Source organism: Mesoplodon bidens (genome assembly GCF_964165515.1).
Source record: "Mesoplodon bidens genome assembly, chromosome: 7".
In the NCBI taxonomy this organism is placed as follows: Eukaryota; Metazoa; Chordata; class Mammalia; order Artiodactyla; family Ziphiidae; genus Mesoplodon; species Mesoplodon bidens.
In genome coordinates this window covers 61,104,651-61,125,096 of record NC_138164.1, presented here as the reverse complement: position 1 = coordinate 61,125,096, position 20,446 = coordinate 61,104,651, and the positions used below count along the sequence as shown (strand labels likewise).

Here is a 20,446-nt window from a genome sequence, read left to right as displayed (position 1 = left end):
GGGATGACACACTGAGGATGGCACAGTTCTGAGCCATCGACTGAATAAACCCTGCTGTGGTCCCAATTTAGAGCTTCTAGTTATGGGAAACAGTACATTCCCCTAAGGTCATAACCAGTTGAGTTAAGGTTTGTTGTTACTTGCAGCTGAAACATTCTAACAAAATTTCTCACAAGTTTCTCATGGATAGCTAAGAAATGAACACACACTATCAAATTCTATCCAATTTGTAATAACCATTAGTATTAGAAATAATTGGGAGGGAGACACAAGAGGGAGTAGATATGGGGATATATGTATATGTATAGCTGATTCACTTTGTTATAAAGCAGAAACTAACAAACCATTGTAAAGCAATTATACTCCAATAAAGATGTTTAAAAAAATTAACACCAGAATAAAACTGACAATGGCTAAAATTACATACAGTAAAATTTGTTGTTTTCAGAGAATCAAATCTTCAAAGGATTTATCTATTCCCATTTTTAATTGTGGAAAAATTCAAGATAATTCAAAAGAATAAAAACTAGTATAATGAAGTCCCATGTACCTATCACTTCAGCTTCAACAACTGTCAACTCAAGGTCAATTCTGTTTCATCTATACCACCTACTCTCTCCACTTCTAGAATATTTTGAAGCAAATCTGGAGACCTCATATTATTTCATCAGGAAATACCTCTAAGATTAGCAAGTATCTCCAAGATATAAGGACTTGTAAATATATAACTAAAATAGCATTATCATACCTAAAATGAATAACTCATTATTAACATTAAATACCTGTCAATATTCAAATTTCCAAAGCTGCTTCATAATTTTGATGGTCAATTTGTTCAAATCAAGATCAAACAAGGTGTGCAGATTAAATGTGATTCACATGGTTTCTTAAGTCTATTTTAATCTACAGTTTTCCCTCTCTCTATTTTTCCTTATAATTTATTTGTTTCTCAAAAAATACATTTAGGGCTTCCCTGGTGGCGCAGTGGTAGAGAGTCTGCCTGCCGATGCAGGGGACACGGGTAAGTGCCCCGGTCCGGGAAGATCCTACATGCCGCGGAGCGGCTGGGCCCGTGAGCCATGGCCGCTGAGCCTGCATGTCCAGAGCCTGTGCTCCGCAACGGGAGAGGCCACAACAGTGAGAGGCCCGCGTACCGCAAAAAAAAATAATAATAATAAAAAATAAAACATTTAAAATAGCTACTCCAGAAAAATTAGATTTTGTGGAAATAATGGCCACAAAAGAAAATTAAAAAAGGCAGAGGTTATAGAAACATTTGATATGGATGAAAACTGATCAATGAATCAAATCTTTGTTGTAAAATGTAAAGGAAGAAGAATTTATTTAAAAACAATTTTAGGAAAAATAAAAATAAGACAGGCAAACTGGGAAGAAATAGTATAAAGTATAAAATTTATCATGGCATTAAACCAGTGTGGTAGAATTTACCCCATAAAATAGTTTCTTAATGAAAATTCATCAATATTGACCTAATTCTGGGCTTCCCTGGTGGCGCAGTGGTTGAGAGTCCGCCTGCCGATGCAGGGAACACGGGTTCGTGCCCCGGTTTGGGAAGATCCCACATGCCGCGGAGCGGCTGGGCCCGTGAGCCATGGCCGCTGAGCCTGCGTGCCCGGAGCCTGTGCTCTGCAGCGGGAGAGGCCACAACAGTGAGAGGCCCGCGTACCGGAAAAAAATATATATATATATTGACCTAATTCTGATGAGATTCTTTACTCTCAAAATGTCCTCATGGTTGAAATAGTGGTGTTAAAATAGTATTAAAATAATGGAATCAGAATACTTAATACTTGTCTATGAGATATCCAAGTGGAAATATCTGATGGGGTTGGGAGGCCAGAAGAGAGACAAAGGCTGCTGTCACTGATTTGAGAAACATGATAAATTAATTCATGACTGAAGCCACAGGAACACACAAAAAAATCATCCAGGAAAAATGTGAAAATTAAGAAAAGGGCTTCAAAAAGAACCCCAAAGAATATGCATTTAACTAATGGGCTATTAAAAGCCAGCAATGAAGATAGCACAGAATGCCATAAATTGTGGTGTTTTGAATGCTGTGGCAGCCTAGAGAATGCACCTCCAGACTTCCAACTATAGGGAAGGTAACTGAACGGGGCTCCCATTACTGGACTCTGAAATCTGCTGCTGTGTTTGCCACAGAACCATGCTAGGCATTGATCTAGATGTTGTATAAATGATGCTGATATGCTCATTAACTTTCCAGGAAACATGTTATAGTTTCTAAAGAGGTTAAGATGTACCCAGATCTTGAGCCATACCTTCTTTCCTCTATTTGTCACTTGTGTCAGCACTGCTAAATACCTACTGAATCTCATTTTTCTTTTTCATTACCATTAGAAATTTGATTTCCTAGGAGTGGCTGTATAACATACTTCTAGCCAATGAGATGTAAGGGAAAGTCTACTGAAAGGAGCTCATGGGAAAGCAATTGCTTTTCCTGTATTAAAAAAAGATGGGTGGGCAAACTTCTCTGACAAATACCTTTAGCCCTTCACCTTTCACCCTTCTTCTTACCTAGAATTCAGATACAATGATAAGGTGGTTTAGTGATCTTTTTAAAATAGTCTTTTTTTTTTTAAGAGCAATTTTAGGTTCACAGTAAAATTCAGTGGAAGCTACGGAGATTCCCCAAATACCCCTGCCTCCACACATGCATAGCCGGCCTCTCTTACTATCAACATCCCCCACCAGAGTAGTAATTTGTTACAATTGATTAACTTAATCACCCAAAGTCCATAGTTTACATTACCTTTCACTCTTGGTGTTGTACGTTCTATGAGTTTGGACAAATGTATAATGACATGTATCCATGGTTACAGTATTGTATGCAATAGCTTCACTGCACTATAAACCCTTTGTGCTCTCATTCTTCTCTCCCCACTAACTCCTAGCAAACAATAGTCTTTTTACTGTCTCCATAGTTTTGCCTTTTCCAGAATGTCATACAGTTGGAATCATACTGGCTTTTCAGACTGGCTTCTTTTCAGACTGGCTTCTTTTACTTGGTAATATGCACTTAAGTTTCTGCCATGTTTTTTCATGGCTTGATAGCTCATTTTTTAGCAGTGAATAATAGAGTTGACCCTTGGACAACACAGATTTGAATTGTGAGGGTACATTTGTACATGGATTTTTTTCCAGAAAATACACACAGTACTATATGATCCATGGTTAAATCTGGGATGTGGAACCACAGATACACAGGGCCAACTATGGGGCTCAAGCATCTGTGGATTTTAGTAACTGGGGCGAGTCCTGGAACCAATCCCCTGTGGATATCATGGGACAACTGTACTACACGGTCTGGATGTACCACAGTGTTTTTATCCATTCACCTCCTGAAGGACATCTTGGTTGCTTCCAAGGTTTGGCAATTATTAATAAAGCTGCTATAAACATCCATGTGCAGGTTTCTGTGTGGGCATTAGTTTTCACCTCCTTTGGGTAAATACCAAGGAGCATGATTGCTGGATTTGATAGTAAGCATATGTTTAGTTTCATAAGAAAATGCCAAACTAGGGGCTTCCCTGGTGGCACAGTGGTTACAAATCTGCCTACCAATGCAAGGGACACAGGTTCGAGCCCTGGACCCGGGAAGATCCCACGTGCCGCGGAGCAACTAAGCCCGTGCGCCACAACTACTGAGCCTGAGCTCTAGAGGCCGCGAGCCACAACTACTGAAGCCTGCATGCCTAGAGCCTGTGCTCCACAAGAGGAGCCACTGCAATGAGAAGCCCATGCACCGCAATGAAGAGTAGCCCACGCTCACCGCAACTAGAGAAAGCCCGCACGCAGCAACGAAGACCCAACACAGCCAAAAATTAGTTAATGAATTAATGAATTAATTAATAAAAAATAGAAACTGCCAAACTATCTTCCAAAGCAGCTGTACTATTTTGCATTCCTACCAGCAATGAATGAGAGTTCCTGTTGCTCCACATCCTTGTCAGAATTTGGTATTGTCAGTGTTCTGAATTTTGGCCACTCTATTATGTATGTAGTGGTATCTCATTGTATTTTAATTTGCATTTTCATGATGACATATTATGTGGAGCACCTTTTCATATGCTTGTGTATCTTCTTTGGTGAGGTGTCTTTTAAGGTCTTTGGTCCATTTTTTAAAACAGGTTGCTCATTTTCTTATTGTTGAGTTTTAAGAATGTGTTGTATATTTTGGATAGCAGTCCTTTATCAGTATGTCTTTTGCAAATATTTTCTCCCAGTCTGTGTGTTGTCTTTTTATTCTCTTAACAGTGTCTTTCACAGAGTAGAAATTTTTAATTTTAATGAAGTCCAGCTTACCAATTCTTTCTTTCATGGATTGTGCCTTTGGTGTTGTATCTAAAAAGTCATCACCAAACTAAGGTCATTTGTGGTGGTAAGGTGTGGGGGGAGAGGAAGTGCCTGTAGTTCTAAGATTAGGTATCAGTCTTTTAATGTGCCTGTGCCTCTGGAGTTTGAACTTGACAAGTACTTCTTAGTCCTCCCCCAACCCTTAGGTGGGACAGGATGGCTAGAGTAGGCTGGAGTTGGGTATTTCCCTTTCCCCAGGTCAGTTAGGCTCTGATAAAAGCCCAGCAGATTAGACTCTGGTTAAATAGTTTCTCCTGAGGGCAGACCTTGTTAAGAAGAAGAGATGCTCTGGCATATTCAAAATGGCTACTTTCCCCCTTGCCCTGCCAGAAGCACAAGGGGTTTTTCTCCAGTATTCACTGTGAGAACCTGGTCAAGCGCCTGGAGGTAAAACTGACCAAAGTGTAGGACCCTGCCCCCCCCATATAACTGGGTCCCCCTTGAAGTTTTTGACTCTCAAACTTGTCCACAGTAAGCCTCTCTCCAGCAATTCATCAATTACAGTTTAGGTTTTCCAACCCTTGCACTGGCTCCTGAGGTTTCTGCTTCTGGGTTTCTGCTCCAGTAAGTTTGTGATTCTCTTTATAGGCCTGTGTCTTCGGGCAGCAGTTTGCACTGTGATTTCACTTCTCTGATGGATCCAAGAAGAGTTGTTGATCTTTTTTCAATTTGTTCAGCTTGTTGTTAGGATACAGTGGTGATTTCCAAGCTCCTTACGTGCCAGACCAGAAACTGGAAGTCAATAGTCATCTTTTGACCATGAAAATGTGAGCCACATGTTATGGATGACAGAGAAGGAGATAAAAGGAGGCTGGTCACTGATGATATCTTTGACTTACTGCACTTGGATTTCCTTCCTAGGTGCTTCTTGTTATTTGGAAAATGAAAGTACACCTCTCGGGCTTCCCTGGTGGCGCAGTGGTTGAGAGTCCGCCTGCCGATGCAGGGGACACGGGTTCGTGCCCCGGCCTGGGAAGATCCCACATGCTGCAGAGCGGCTGGGCCCGTGAGCCATGGCCGCTGAGCCTGCGCGTCCAGAGCCTGTGCTCCGCAACGGGAGAGGCCACAACACTGAGAGGACCGCGTACCGCAAAAAAAAAAAGTACACCTCTCTTTGGTTAAGCCACTGTAGTGTGGTTTTCATTACAGGTAGCTGAATACAATCATAACTGATACATTTTTTTTGCCATTTCACTCCTCACTGATATTCCTAACTAAAGAGTGGTTAGAAAAATTAAATATCATATATGATATATAACTTGTTCCAACTTGTGACTCATATAGAATTTTTTAAAACAATGAACTCCACAGAAAATAATATCTTTTAATCTTCCATTTACCAAACAATGTGGGGTTTTTTCCCCTCTGTTGCTCTGAGTCCAGAATGTGTCATTTTCTTCTAATCCTAGAAATATCTAGGATATTTCAGGCTGAGGACATCACATCATCATAAAATCATAGCTTCTCTTCCAGAGTCCAGAGCTGAGTAAACTAATTCAATTTCCCTTTGTCTACATATACCATACTGTCTGCATATCACAATATAAGGTAGATCTTGGATTTCATCAGGAAATGAAACAAAGTTAGGTATAGAAAATTGACTACTGGCTACCAGTTCTTTCACTGAATAAACAGAACACCAAAAATATATATTTATAGGAAAACAAGTTACCATACATTTTATAATCATCTACATGCACTTTATAGCGTCCACAGCACACTTTCTATAAAATAGAAAACAACATATTATTTCAAAATGAGCTATAGGGTATGCAGAAAATGAAATGAACACAAACTGGGGAAATAAAGGTTTAGAACTGAAATAAATATAAGATACTTCATAATTTTTGAAGCTTAGAATGACACATTAAGCGGCTCTAGGTAAAGAATACTACAACATCACTAAAAGTGGAAGGTTATTTTTGACCTTTCAAAATGTTAACATTCTTTTTTCAAGAGGAAAAAAAATTTCCTTCCTGTTGGTCTTTGGATATGCCACGATGTGAAGCTGGCAAATACTTGCATATAAAAGAGGAAGTCATTCATGTCACAGGAGTACAGGGACTTTAACTTGTTCACCACACTCTCTCTCCAATGCCTAGAAGAATGCATGGCACAATAGAGGTGCACGATATAACATTGCTGAATAAATAAATGAAAATTAGGACATTTCAGAAAGAACTGAGAAAGGTGACTGACAAGATGGTAAAGAACTTGTTTAAAAAAAGGAAGAGGGCTTCCCTGGTGGCGCAGTGGTTGAGAGGCCGCCTGCCGATGCATGGGACACGGGTTCGTGCCCCGGTCCGGGAGGATCCCACATGCCACGGAGCGGCTGGGCCCGTGAGCCATGGCTGCTGAGCCTGTGCGTCCGGAGCCTGTGCTCTGCAACGGAAGAGGCCACAACAGTGAGAGGCCCGCGTACTGCAAACTGCAAAAATAAATAAATAAATAAATAAATAAAGGAAGAGAAAGTGAATCAATTCGAAGGCTTTTTTTTTTTTTTGAAGATGTTAGGGGTAGGAGTTTATTAATTAATTAATTTATTTTTGCTGTGTTGGGTCTTCGTTTCTGTGCGAGGGCTTTCTCTAGTTGTGGCAAGCGGGGGCCACTCTTCATCGCGGTGCACGGGCCTCTCACTGTCGCGGCCTCTCTTATTGTGGAGCACAGGCTCCAGACGCGCAGGCTCAGTAGTTGTAGCTCACGGGCCTAGTTGCTCTGCGGCATGTGGGATCTTCCCAGACCAGGGCTCGAAGCCGTGTCCCCTGCATTAGCAGGCAGATTCTCAACCACTGCACCACCAGGGAAGCCCTGAAGGCTTTTTTGTTGTTGCTCTGTTTAGGTTCCCCTTTCTCCTTCTTCCAGTAACAGAACCCTGCCCTTCCTTCGAGGAACTGTTCCTCCTTCATTATCCATTTTATGTGATTCTTCTGGAATGATCAATCATATTACCCTATGGCCATAGGGGTGGTGGGCACAGAACACAAGCTGGGCCAATTATTTCCTGAAACTTATATCTACTGAAGCAGAGAGATAAATCCTCTCTTTCCTTTTGGGGTTGCTAGCTGGGATGACATTTGCCAGAAGCTGTGTGTAGCCATAACTGTCTTCTTCTGAAGCGTTAAGTAGGAGAGCCTGGGGTACGGGTCAGGGGGCAGAGGGTAAAGCTGAAAAATGGAGACAGAGTCTTCGTGTCAGGATCCAGGAGTGCTTGAAACTAGCTCCACTCCTGCCTTTCTCAGGTACATAAGCCGATAAGTTCCATTTTTTTTTCATTGTGGTAAAATATAAATAACATAAAATTTACTATTTTAACCATATTTAGGTATACAGTTCAGTGGCGTTATGTACTTTCACACTGTTGTGAAAAAATTGTTTTCTACTTAAACTATATTAAGGTTGTTTTTGTCCACTGTAATCAAAAGACATGGTTTTTCCCCCTCTTTTTATTATTCTATTATAAGAGTTCTCTATATAGTCTCGATATCATTCCTTATCAGATACTTTTGGTTTTTTTTTTTTTTTGAGGTACACGGGCCTCTTAGTGCTGTGGCCTCTCCCATTGCGGAGCACAGGCTCCGGACGTGCAGGCCCAGCAGCCATGGCTCACGGGCCCAGCCGCTCTGCAGCATGTGGGATCTTCCCAGACCAGGGCACGAACCCGTGTCCCCTGCATCAGCAGGCAGACTCTCAACCACTGCGCCACCAGGGAAGCCCTATCAGATACATATTTTGAGAACATTTTCTCCCAGTCTGTAGCCTACCTAATTATTTTCTTAAGGCTGTCTTTTGATAAGCAGATGTTTTCATTTTGATGACAACTAATTTATCAATTTTATCTTTTTCTGATTAATGCTTTCTCTATCCTAAGAAACCTTTTCCTATTCCCAAGTTGCAAAGATATTCTACTTTGTTTTCTTCTAGAAGCTTTATAGCTTTAGCTTTTTGTTTAGGTCTGTAATCTATCTAAAATTAATTTGGTGTGAGATAGGTGTCAAGGTTGACTTTTTTTTTTTCCAGATGGATATTTAGTTGTTTCAACATAATATTTTGAAGAAACTTTTTTTCCTCATTTGCTTGTTTTGGTGCTTTTGTTGAAAATCAAGTGACTCTGAGTCTGTTTCTGGTCTCTTGAGTCAGTTCCATTGATCTATTTGTCCCTCAGAATGCTGGTACCACACACTCTTTTGGTTGCTATAGCTTTATAGTAAGTCTTGTAAGCAGAAAGTATAAGTTCTCCAAATTATTCCTTCTCCAAAAGAGTTTAAACTAACTCCTCAACTTATTAGATATTATTTTTCTATTGTTAGATAATAATTTCCACCTAATAAACATTATTAGATATTATTATTAGGTATATAGCTACAGACCCTGGAATTCAAAAAGACTATGTCTTCTTTGTTGTGCTTGTTACTTACTTCAGAGATATTTCTTCCATGTCGGTATGATAAAAGAGGCTTGATATTTGTCATTTTGAGCTTTCAACATCCAAATATTCTTCTTACTTTGTTAACTTTGCCTAAAATGTCATATCCCCTTTCCCTAACTCCTATTTATTCTTCAGTTCCAAGCTATGCTATAAACTGAAACCATTTACACTTGCTTAAAAAATAAAATATTTAGGAATATATTTAAGATTTATAAGACCTCTACACTGAAAACTATATAACATTGCTGAGAGAAATTAAAGAAACCCTTAAAAATAAAGAGATACACCATTTTCATGGATTGGAAAACTCAATATTGTTAAAATGTCAGTTATCCCCAAATCGATGTAGAGATTTAACACAATTCCAATTCCAATCTCAGTAGGCTTTTTTTTTTCTTGATAGAAAGTCACAAGCTTATTCTAAAATTTACATGGAAATGCAAAGGAAAATTCAATGAACATTGAAAAATAAGGACAAAGTTGGAGAATTTAGGCTACCTGATTTCAAGACTTACTATGCATAGCTATTCCTTCCCCTAGGATACCTTCCATGGCCTTTCCAGTCTGGGTTAAGTGCCTCTCTTCTACACTCCCTCAGTATTCTGAACTACAGTCATCAAAGCACTTACCACAGTGCATTTCAATGATGTGTTATTTGTCTGTGCTCCCCACCTTAGATTTCATAAGGGCATGGACAAGGATCTGTCTGGTTTACCACTGAATCTGCACCATCTAGAAGGGTGCCCACACACTACAGACATGCAAGTATTTGCTGCATTAACTTGAACTTCAATAATTTTTGTAAAAAAAAAGTTAATATTTTAAAAGAAAACTCATAAAGGTCATCTTTTGCCTGAGAACTATTTACACAGGTGGCCAGGACTTGTTTATCTGACTTGGTTTTAAAAGATATTAATATCACCATGACAGAATTAAATAGATTAAGATCATGCAATTCAATTCATAAGAAATTAGATCAACCCTTTGGAAATCAAATGTCCTAAACATTTATAGTATATTGCCCAGTAATTGTACTCCCAAGAAGTTAGATGTATGGAATAACGCAGAAGGCAAAAGCAGCTTTATGCACAAAAATGTTCATTGTTATTGTTATTTATTAAAGAAAAATGGAGATAAGCTAAGAGTCATACAAAATGAGATTCATTTAAAAAATAACATGGTAGATCAACTTGATGTAATATTTTACAGCCAAAAGATGATTATCAAAGTAATATAATATTTCTTAAAATGGCAGACTAGGGTTTTTTTTTAAATTAATCTTCCTGCTATAACTAAATAACAAAGCTCAATTAATAGTTTTTCACCTTCTTTTAAATCACGGAAGAAACGTGACAAGCCAACAAGAAATTACTAGGCCAAAAGTGAAGGGAAAAGGTCATCCCAGGGAGGTAACTGGAAATGTGGTTTTTTCCCTGAAAGCATTTGTCAATCCTTAAAATTTTGTACCTTAAATTAAAAACCCTTTCGGGCAAGAAAGGCAGAAAGTAAAGCCCAGGGTCTGCAAAAGATTGAGAGTCTCATAAAAGAAACTTCTCACAATATGTTGGAACTTTACACCCAGAGTGAGGATAAACTAGGAGAGAAATATCTTATACAGAATTACACCTTATGTAGGGTCATAAGAGCACCAGAGAATTATAAGCCTTAAAGTAGCTGAACTCCAAGGAACTTAGCAGAAGCAAATGCAAATCCTTTCTAGATGTCATATCCCCTTTCCTTGCAAGTCTAAATTTATTCTCACAAATAATTGGTCAAATATAATGTCCAACACAAACACAAGGATCACAAAGAAACTAGAGTCTATGAGCAAGAACTAGCAAAAACCATAGACAAGAGAAACAGATCCACAAAGATTTCAGATATTGAACAACTATGCTGATTATAGATAAGGAAAAGACAAGTTTGAAGATCTCTACAGAGAACAGAAACCATAAAAAGTGCTATAATAAAGTTGCAAAAGAATCTAAAAGAATTCTAGAAATAAAAAATACAGTAACTGAAATTAAAACCCCAAAGGTGTTGGTGAACACATCCAGGTACTAGGATGGTGATGGTGGCACACCCTGGGAGGGAATGGAAGCTCCACGCCACCCCCTCTCCCCATACTTTGGCCTATGTATCTCTTCCATTTGGCTGTTCCTGAGCTGGAGGAGGAGAAGGCCATGTGAAGACAGGTGCAGAGGTTGGAGTAATGCAGCCATAAGCTAAGGAACACTTAGAGCCACCAGAAGCTGAAAGTGGCAAGGAAGCATTCTCCCCTAGAGCCTTCAGAGAGAGCATCGCCTTACTGACACTTCAATTCGGACTTCTGGCTTTCAAACTCTAAGATAATAAATTTCTGTTGTTTCAAGCCAAACACACACACACACACACACACACACACAGGGCAAATCTCTGCTCTGAAAAGATGGCTCTTGGCCTTGGCTACACATTTGAAACACCTGGGAGAGCTTAAAACAAAAAACAAGCAAGCAAAAAACCTAATTACCATGCTCCAACCCAGATCAGTTGAATTAGAATCTTAGGGAGTAAGACCCAGGAGTCGGTTCCTTAAAATGCTATGCATCCAGGGTTGGGATCCATTACTCTGGATCAGGAATGGGCAAACGGTGGCTCAGAGGCCAAATCTGGTCTGCCACCTGTTTTTGTAGATAAAGTTTTATTGGAATACATTCACATACACAAAACCCAAGGCCCACCCAGTTTAGAAGACTGCATTCTGATGAAAAGAAAATTAGGAAATTAGAAAAAGAAAAATAATAAAGATTAGAGTGGAAATTAATGAAATAATGAATAGAAAAGCAATAGAGAAAATCAACGAAACCAAAAGTTAGTCCTTTGAAAACAGCAACAAAATTGACAAACCTTTAATTAGACAGATGGGGCGGGGGGGTGGGGGGCTGGGGGGCTGGGGGGTGGCAGGGAAACAGACTTTAAGTACTAGAATCAGAAATGAAAGAAAGGACATTATCACTGACCTTACAGAAAATAAAAAACAGGATTATAAAGGAGTACTATAAACAATTTTATGCCTACAAATTAGATAACCTTGATAAAATGGACAAATTCTTACAATGACACAAACTACTGAAATAGACTCAAGAAGAAATAGATAAATGAATAGACCTATAATAAGTGGAGAGATTGAGTCAATAATTAGAAAACTACCCACAAACTCCAGACCCAGATGGCTTCACCACTGAATTCTACTAAAAGTTTAAAGAGGAATTAATACCAATTCTTCATAAACTCTTCCAAAAATTAGAAGAGGACAGAACACTTCTCATCTCACTTTACTACGCCAGTATTACTCTGATACCAAAACCAGAAAAACACATCATAAGGAAACTATAGACCAATATCTATTATGAATATGGTCAAATTAATCCTCAAAAAATACTAGCAAACCAAATGCAGCAACATATAAAAACAATGATATACCATGACCAAGCAGGATGCAAGTTTGGTCCAACTTCCCAAAATCAATTAATGTAATACTTCATATCAATATAATAAAAAACCAAAACTTACATGAACATCTCAATAGATACTGAAGAGTATTTGACAAAATCCAACACTCTTTCATGATAAAAACACTCAACAAACTAGAAACAGAAGGGAACTTCACCAATACGATAAAGAATATCCACACAACAAAACTCCAGAGTTAACATTATACTTACTGATGAAAGGCTGAATGTTTTCTGCCTAAGGTCAGGAATGAGACAAGGATGTCTGCTCTTGCCACTTCTATTCAGCCTTGTACTGGAGGTTCTAGCCAGGGCAAAAAGGCAAGAAAAAGAAATAAAAGTCATTCAGATTGGAAAGGAAGAAGTAAAATTATCTGTTCACAGATGACATGCTAGTGTATATGGAAAATCCTAGGAAATTCACTAAAAAATGATTAGAACTAATAAAAAGTTCAGCAAGTTTTCAAGATACAATAAATATACAAAAACCAATTGTATTTCTATACACTTGCATGAACTACTAAAAAATGAAATTAAGAAAACAATTCCATTTACAATTGCATCCAAAAGAGTAAAGTATTTAGGAATAAATTTAATAAAAGAAGTACAAAAATTATACTCTGAAAGCCACAAAACACTGTTGAAAGATATTAGAGAAGATCTATAATTGGAAAAATACCACATGTTCATGGATCAGAAGACTTAACCTTGTTAAGACAAGGATACTCCCCAGCCTGATCTACAGATTCAATGCAATCCCAATCCCAATTCCAGCTGGCTTCTTTGTAGAAATTGACAAAATCCTTGTAAAATTTATATGGAATTGTAAGGGACCTAGAATAGTCAAAACAGTCTTGAGAAAGAAGAACAAAGTGGGAGCCATACTTCCTGATTTCAAATCTTTTTTCTTTTTTAATATTGGAGCATAGTTGATTTACAATGTTGTGTTAGTTTCAGGTGTACAGCAAATTGATTCAGCTATACATATACATGTATCTATTCTTTTTCAGATTCTTTTCCCATGTAAGTTATTACAGAATATTGAGTAAAGTTCCCTGTGCTATACAGTAGGTCCTTGTTGACTATCTATTTTATATATAGTAGTGTGTATGTGTTAATCCCAACATCCTAATTTATCCCTCCTGATTTCAAATCTTAATACAAAGTAACAGTAATCTAGGGACTTCCCTGGTGGTCCAGTGATTAAGACTCCGAGCTTCCAATGCAGGGGGTGCGGGTTCGATCCCTGGTCGGGGAACTAAGGTCCCACATGCCACATTTTGTGGCAAAAAAAAAAGTAATAGTAATCTAGACAATGTGGTACTAGCACAAGGATAGACATAGATCAATGGACTAGAATTGAGAGTCCAGAAATAAACCCATATGTCTATAGTCAACTAATTTTCAACAAGAATGCCAAAACCATCCAATAAGGAAAGAATAGAACAAATGGTCCTGGGACAATTGAATAGCCATATGCAGAAGAATGAGGTTAGATCCCTTCCTAACACCATATATAAAAATTAACTCGAAAGGTATCAAGGACCTAAATGTAAGAGCTAGAACTATAAAAACTCTTAGAAGAAAATAAAGGGAAAATCTCTATAACCTAAGATTTGGCAAAGGATTCTTAGATATGACACCAAAATTATGAGCAACAACAACAAAAATAAACCAGACTTCCTCAAAACAAAAAACGTTTGTTCTTCAAAAGACACTGAAAAGAATATGGAGAATTCCCTGGCAGTTCAGTGGTTAGGACTCAGCACTCTCACTGCTGAAGGCCCAGGTTCAATCCCTGTCAGGGAACTAAGATCCCACAACCCACATGGCCAAAAAAAAAAAAAAAAAAACAGAGAAATAGAGATACTTAAAAAAAAAAAAGAATATGAAAACACAACCCACAGAATGAAGGGGTGTATTTATAAATCATATATCTGAATTGTTTCAGGGCTTATGTCCAGAAATATAAAGAAATCTTACAACTCAATGACTTAAAAACATTTTTTAATGGGCAAAGGATCTGAATAGACATTTCTCCCAAGAAGATATACAAATGACCAATAAGTACATGAAAAGATTCTCAACATTATTAGTCTTTAGGGAAATGCAAATCAAAACCACAATGAGATACCACTTCACACTCACTAAAATGGCTAGAATCAAACAGTGAGATAATAACAAGTGTTGGAAAATCTGTGGAGAAATTGGAACCCGGATACACTGCTGGTGTGAATGTAAATGGTGCAGCTGTTGTGGAAAATAGTCTGGCTGTTTCTCAAATGATTAAACATAGAAGTTACCACATGATCCAAGAAATCCACTCTTAGGTATATACGTAAGGGAAACGAAAACATTCTACACAAAACTGTACGTGAATGCTTATAGCAGCATTATTCATAATAACCAAAGGCAGAAACAACCCAAATGTCCACCAATGGACAAACAGATCAACAAAATGTTGTAAATCTACATATTGGAATATTATTCAACTATAGAAAGGAATGAAAGACTGATACTTCTACAACATGAATGAACTTTGAAAACACTATGATAAGTGAAAGAAGTTAGTCACAAAAGACCCCATATTATTTGATTCTATTTATATGAAATGTTCAGAACAGGGAAATCTATAGAGATAGAAAGTAGATTAGTGATTGCTTAGGCCTGGGAGTGGGAGATAGGACGACAAGGGTCTGATAGCTAAAGGGCGTAAGATTTCTTTTTGAGGTGATGAAAATGTTCTAAAATTGACTGTGGTGATGTTTGTACATATCTGTGAACATAAGAAAAAAACAGTAAATTGTATACATTAAATGGGTGAATTGTTTGGTATGTGAATTATATCTCAATAAAGCTGTTTTTACCTTGCTTCACCCTAATCCCAGGTGTGCTCTGCATCTTTTTCCCCTTACACAAAGAAAACCACTTTTTATTTGTTGTGGTTGTATCCCTTGTCTCAGCAGAGGGTTTTTGTTGTTTTTTTTAAAATTCATTAATTTATTTATTTGGCCACACCGGGTCTTAGTTGCTGCACACGGGATCTTTGTTGCCGCATGCAGGATCTTTAGTTGTGGCATGCGGGCTCTAGTTCCCTGACCAGGCATCGAACCCAGGCCCCCTGCACTGGGAACGTGGAGTCTCAACCATGGGACCACCAGGGAAGTCCCTCAGCAGATATTTTAAGTAAGGGAGCTAAAAGTAGAAAGTTGCTTGCAAGATACTCATTTCCTTTCCTGACCTTTTTTTTTTTTTTTTAATACAGCATTCACTAGAGTTTATGACAAGCATCTTTGGGAACAACAAGAAGAGAAAATACGTCTCTTTTCAGAGTGATCACAAGCAAAATGATAGAATGACAGATTTCCTCAAATTTTAAAGTTTTAAAATAGGAAGGTGATGAGACCTGAGCTCTGCTTGGTGCAGCATTTCAAGGAACTGGCAGGATTTTAGAGGAGATGGCCATGTGCCTAGACAGAGGCTTTGGGGTTCATAGCCTCAGCCAAGTTTCCTGGCCATACCTGAATGGTATGCAAGGAGAAAGCTGTCAGACTTCCAGAGACCACTATGACTCTGGACAATACAGATGTTAGCAGAAACCGTGATGAACTAGAGCTATCTGCTCTCTTTCCCCAGTATCGTTTAAAGTCTGGGTTGGAGATGAGAATCCCTGATATTGATGAAAATTTAATTTCTTGCTACCTTGACAGAATAAGAACTTTGAGTAGCTTAATTTTTTTTTTTTTTTTTTTTTTTTTGTGGTACGCGGGCCTCTCACCGTTGTGGCCTCTCCCGTTGCGGAGCACAGGCTCCGGACGCGCAGGCTCAGCGGCCATGGCTCACGGGCCCAGCCGCTCTGCGGCATGTGGGATCTTCCCAGACCGGGACACGAACCCACGTCCCCTGCATCGGCAGGCAGACTCTCAACCACTGCGCCACCAAGGAAGCCCCTTAATTCAATTTTTAAAGACAATAAATAAAAGGTATATATTAGGATCAAGAGAGCTATTCTCTTTCATAACCACAGTTAGGGTTGCCAGATTTAGCAAATAAAAATGCAGGACACCCTGGGAAAATTCCAACAGAAATGAAAGCTTCTGAGCTTCCCTGACTAGGAAAACTATTATACTCCCTCTTCTGGACACACTTAGATACCATTCTTGGATTTGATGAGTTCTGGGTCCTCTTGGTTACCCTTCAATTCCTAAGCAACAAACTGGAGATGCTGGGCAGTTTCTGGTAACCAGTTTATGTCTGTCTTGATCTTGCTGATAAAATTGAGGGCTGGTTGACTCTGGTATTGAATTAAAACTTGTCTTTCTCCCATCTTTTATACTTGCCCTATATAGTTATATCTCTTGAAAGTTCTGTTGACTTAGTAGTGTTTCGCAGAATAGAAATAGAATTGTCTTATAAAAACCACTGCTTAATCAAATTTAATATGTATATAAATCATCACTGGATCTTGTTAAAATTCAGATTCTGATTCAGTAGATTGGGATGGGGCCTGAAATTTTATATTTCTTAATAAGCTCCCAGAAGATTAACAGACTGGTCCTCCTATCACACTTTGAGTAGCCACCTATGTCACAATCAATAGATATCTGTTAAATATGTACATACCCAGGCCCTATCCCCATCCCAACGTACTGATTCAGAATTTCTGGGGCAGTGTCCAGGAATATATATATATATATATATTTTTTTTTTTTTTTTTTTCAGCGGCCATGTCTCACGGGCCTAGCCGCTCCACGGCATGTGGGATCTTCCCGGACCGGGGCACGAACCCGTGTTCCCTGCATTGGCAGGCAGACTCTCAACCACTGCGCCACCAGGGAAGGGAAGCCCCCAGGAATATATATTTTAAACAAACTCCTAGGGAGACCAATGGTCTATGGGTTTAAAATGCCCTCTACCTTTTTCTCTAGTTATTAATTTTTTGTCCTTCAAAGCTCATTGCTGGTCCCTTCTGCCACTTGTTGCTCTTATCAACTATCTCACACTCTAAATCCTTAACAGTTGTCTGCAACAAGCACTTGCTGTTTATCATGGGTTATCTTTTCTTGCATACATCCTGTCTGCCCAGACAGATTTTATTTCTTGAAATGAACAACTGCATACTTTCTTGTAGCCTCAGCCCCTGGCATAATGCTTAGCATAGAGTACATGTTTAATTAACGTTCATCGCAGACAATAATGCTAATGATAGTGACTGATGAATTTCTCTCCAGGCCTCATGGTTATTTCCCAGGCCTTGTGTGATTAAAACAACCCGCTGACTCCATAAAGGAAACACCCAACTAATTAGCAAAAACTGTAATTCCCAACCACAGCACGTTATTTTTCAGGGATTGGTGCTACAATCCTTTTGTACCGTGGTAGTTGGGATTTTATTATGGTAAGTGGCATTTTTAAAGGAAAGAAAGTAATACTTTGAATTTATTATGTATTTTATCTGTGAACCTCAAAGCATTTTAAAGCCATTCATTAAGTTACTGTAGCCAAGGTGTAAATACTATTACACTCTCCTTGCAAAAAAGCTGACCAGAGAAAGAGTTACAAGATACTCGATCAAAATCATGGAGTCATGGGCTTCCCTGGTGGCGCAGTGGTTGAGAGTCCGCCTGCCGATGCAGGGGACACGGGTTCGTGTCACGGTCTGGGAAGATCCCACATGCCGCGGAGCGGCTGGGCCCGTGAGCCATGGCCGCTGAGCCTGCGCGTTCGGAGCCTGTGCTCCGCAATGGGAGAGGCCACAGCAGTGAGAGGCCCGCGTACCGCAAAAAAAAAAAAAAAAATCATTGAGCCATTGTAAGGCTACACCAAGAAACTCAGGAGCAGCTGCGTCTGACAGGTAAGCACTTCTCAGCAACTCCCACACCTAAAGTCGTGTGACTTGAAAGGTGAGCATTCTGTAGAAGAGAGGAGGCCAAAATAAGGAGAAATTTAAGGCTATTTCAATAATCTTTCTTCTTCCTCTGTATTCCTACTGCCATTGATTTTTGCACTCTCCTATTCATTCTTACTTATGTTATGGTTAAATGCTGACACATCTTCCCTCTTCACAACTTGATTTTTGTTTTCCCCCATCTTGTTCTTTCTGCCTCCCAGTCCACTGTAGCAGCAGATCAAAAAGAACTGCCATCTGAGATCTGAAATGAGGTTGGAACCCTTGTTGCATCACGAATTCCGCCTCTTTGAAAAAGTCGGTTCACTCAGAGGCAGTTTCCTCTTTGTGTGTAAAATGGAGATGGATCACGTCCATTTACTCTGTCACACGATGGTTGAAACGACAGAACGCGATTCGTAAACTGTAAAGCACTGAATGGGTATCAGCTGTCCCCTTACTGTACCAGTCCTTGTTTAATTTAATTGAAGCCCAGAGCCACAAACCGCAGCGAACCTAATGCGGACAGGGCGTGTCCGTAGGGAACAGCCTAGAGGTAGATCTTTTTTCCTTTGAGAAAACGCATGGCGCGGAGCTGCTGGGAGTTGTAGTCTTTGCGGCGGTCTCCACACACCTCGAGGAAAGAAAAGAACTACAACTCCCGTGACGCCGTGCGGGGACAGCCCCGCGCACCCTCCCGCCGGCGGGCGCCCCTGGACCAAACGGGAGGGGGCCTATGCGCGCGACGGGGATTCACAAAGCGAGCCCTGAGGCGGAGCGCGTTGTGGTGGCCGTAGCGGCTGATCCAGAAAATGAGACGAGTGGGAATGTGTGGGGGTTGTAACAAGGATAAAACACGTGGAAAAAGGCAAATTAAAAAATAAAAAGGGCTGTGCCCCAATTCCTCACCACGCCGCGGGTCCTAACTTGCGCAGCTGAGGAGGCGTCGGAAGCGCGCTTCCCGGCTCGCGCCTCGGGTCTCGGAAGCTTAAGTCAGCAGGGGTGGGAAGGGGCGGGGCCAGCGGCGCGGGGGGCGGGGCCTAGAGTGGCGAGTGCGGCGGCCGCGGCGGGGCCACGACCCAGACATCTAGAACTGTTGTTGTTCTCTCTCGGTGGGACCGCCACAGTCTGGTCGCCCAGAGAGACCAGGAGCTGGTCTCGTTGGGAGCGGGGCGGCCGCGTCCCCCCTCTCTCCTGCTTCCCCCAAAGCTGCGGCAGGAGCTGGCACAAACATCCTGCGGTTGGTCTCTGATGCCCTTCAGTGAGGAGGGGGCGTCGGGATCCTGGTGAGCGCACGTCAAGCCCCTCCAGCTACGTGTCTTCGCCGGCCCCCCAGGCCCGCACACCCAAGTCTGGCTGCCATGGCTGAAAACGCCGAGGGGGACCTGAACTCCAACCTACTCCACGCCCCCTATCACACCGGGGACCCTCAGCTAGACACGGCCATCGGGCAGTGGCTCCGTTGGGATAAGGTGGGTATCTGGTCAGCCCGGCATCCGCCCTCTATCACTCCGGGGACCCTCAGCTAGACACGGCCATTGGGCAGTGGCTCCCTTGGGATAAGGTGGGTACCTGGTCAGCCCGGCATCCGCCCCTCACCCAGTGTACGCCCTTTCCCGTCCCCACCCGGTGCTAGGCAGGCTGTGGGGGACATGGCTCAGGCCATGCTGCAGCGGCTAGCGGAGCCGGGCGTTGCCACCCACCTATGCCTGGGCTGCCTCCCTGGGACCGTCTGAGCTGAGAAAGAACGCCTGTAGTCCCTTCCTTTTGCAGTGCGCGAAAGTGCAACCTCCCTTCCTCCCATCCTTCCCCCCCGCTTTAAGTGTATGTCATCCCTCTTAATCAAAAAAATAATAATAAATAATAATTAATCATCATCGTAAGCTATACCCTTAATACAACTGTTTCCTTTCCCCTTTCTTCTCTCTTGACTTCCTTCTCTGCAAATCTGAAAGTGGTTTTTTGCTCTGTGCTTGGACGCTATCTAACCGCTATCCTTTTTAGTTCTGGTCTGGTGTGTTTCCACCTTGCGTCGCTAGGTAGTCGCTGGTCTTTTATCGCTCCCTTGTATTCTCTAATATCACCTTTTGCTCTTGAGAAAGATAAGGGTTCTCTTTCTTTCTCTGGCCAGGAGTTATTTTATGGAAGTATCCTATTCCAAAAATCATGTTTTCCAGATTTCATGTGATGCTCCTGATACAGAATTGTTTTTGCTTTACCCATTCCTCCTCTATTCTGCCCCCA

The 20,446-nt window shown here is 40.6% G+C and overlaps 1 protein-coding gene and 1 long non-coding RNA gene across 7 annotated transcripts in view; one reads left to right on the top strand and one right to left on the bottom strand.

Annotated features, from left to right (window-relative positions):
* Positions 1 to 19,180, bottom strand: part of LOC308620550 — an 89,351-nt gene extending 70,171 nt beyond the window's left edge. For all 4 annotated transcript variants that reach the window (XR_014016337.1, XR_014016338.1, XR_014016339.1 and 1 more), the window contains exons 1-2: positions 19,112 to 19,180; positions 12,529 to 12,619 (exon numbers count right to left, since the gene is read on the bottom strand). This is a non-coding gene — a long non-coding RNA (uncharacterized lncRNA). The remainder of the gene's footprint in view (positions 1 to 12,528; positions 12,620 to 19,111) is intronic.
* A 65-nt stretch (positions 19,181 to 19,245) lies between these two features.
* Positions 19,246 to 20,446, top strand: part of PGM2L1 (phosphoglucomutase 2 like 1) — a 74,698-nt gene continuing 73,497 nt past the window's right edge. For all 3 annotated transcript variants that reach the window (XR_014016268.1, XM_081239103.1, XM_081239102.1), the window contains exon 1: positions 19,246 to 19,674. Coding sequence is in view for 2 of the 3 variants with exons in the window: in XM_081239103.1 (XP_081095229.1) it covers positions 19,564 to 19,674 (111 nt within the window). In the remaining variant the exon portion in view is untranslated. The remainder of the gene's footprint in view (positions 19,675 to 20,446) is intronic.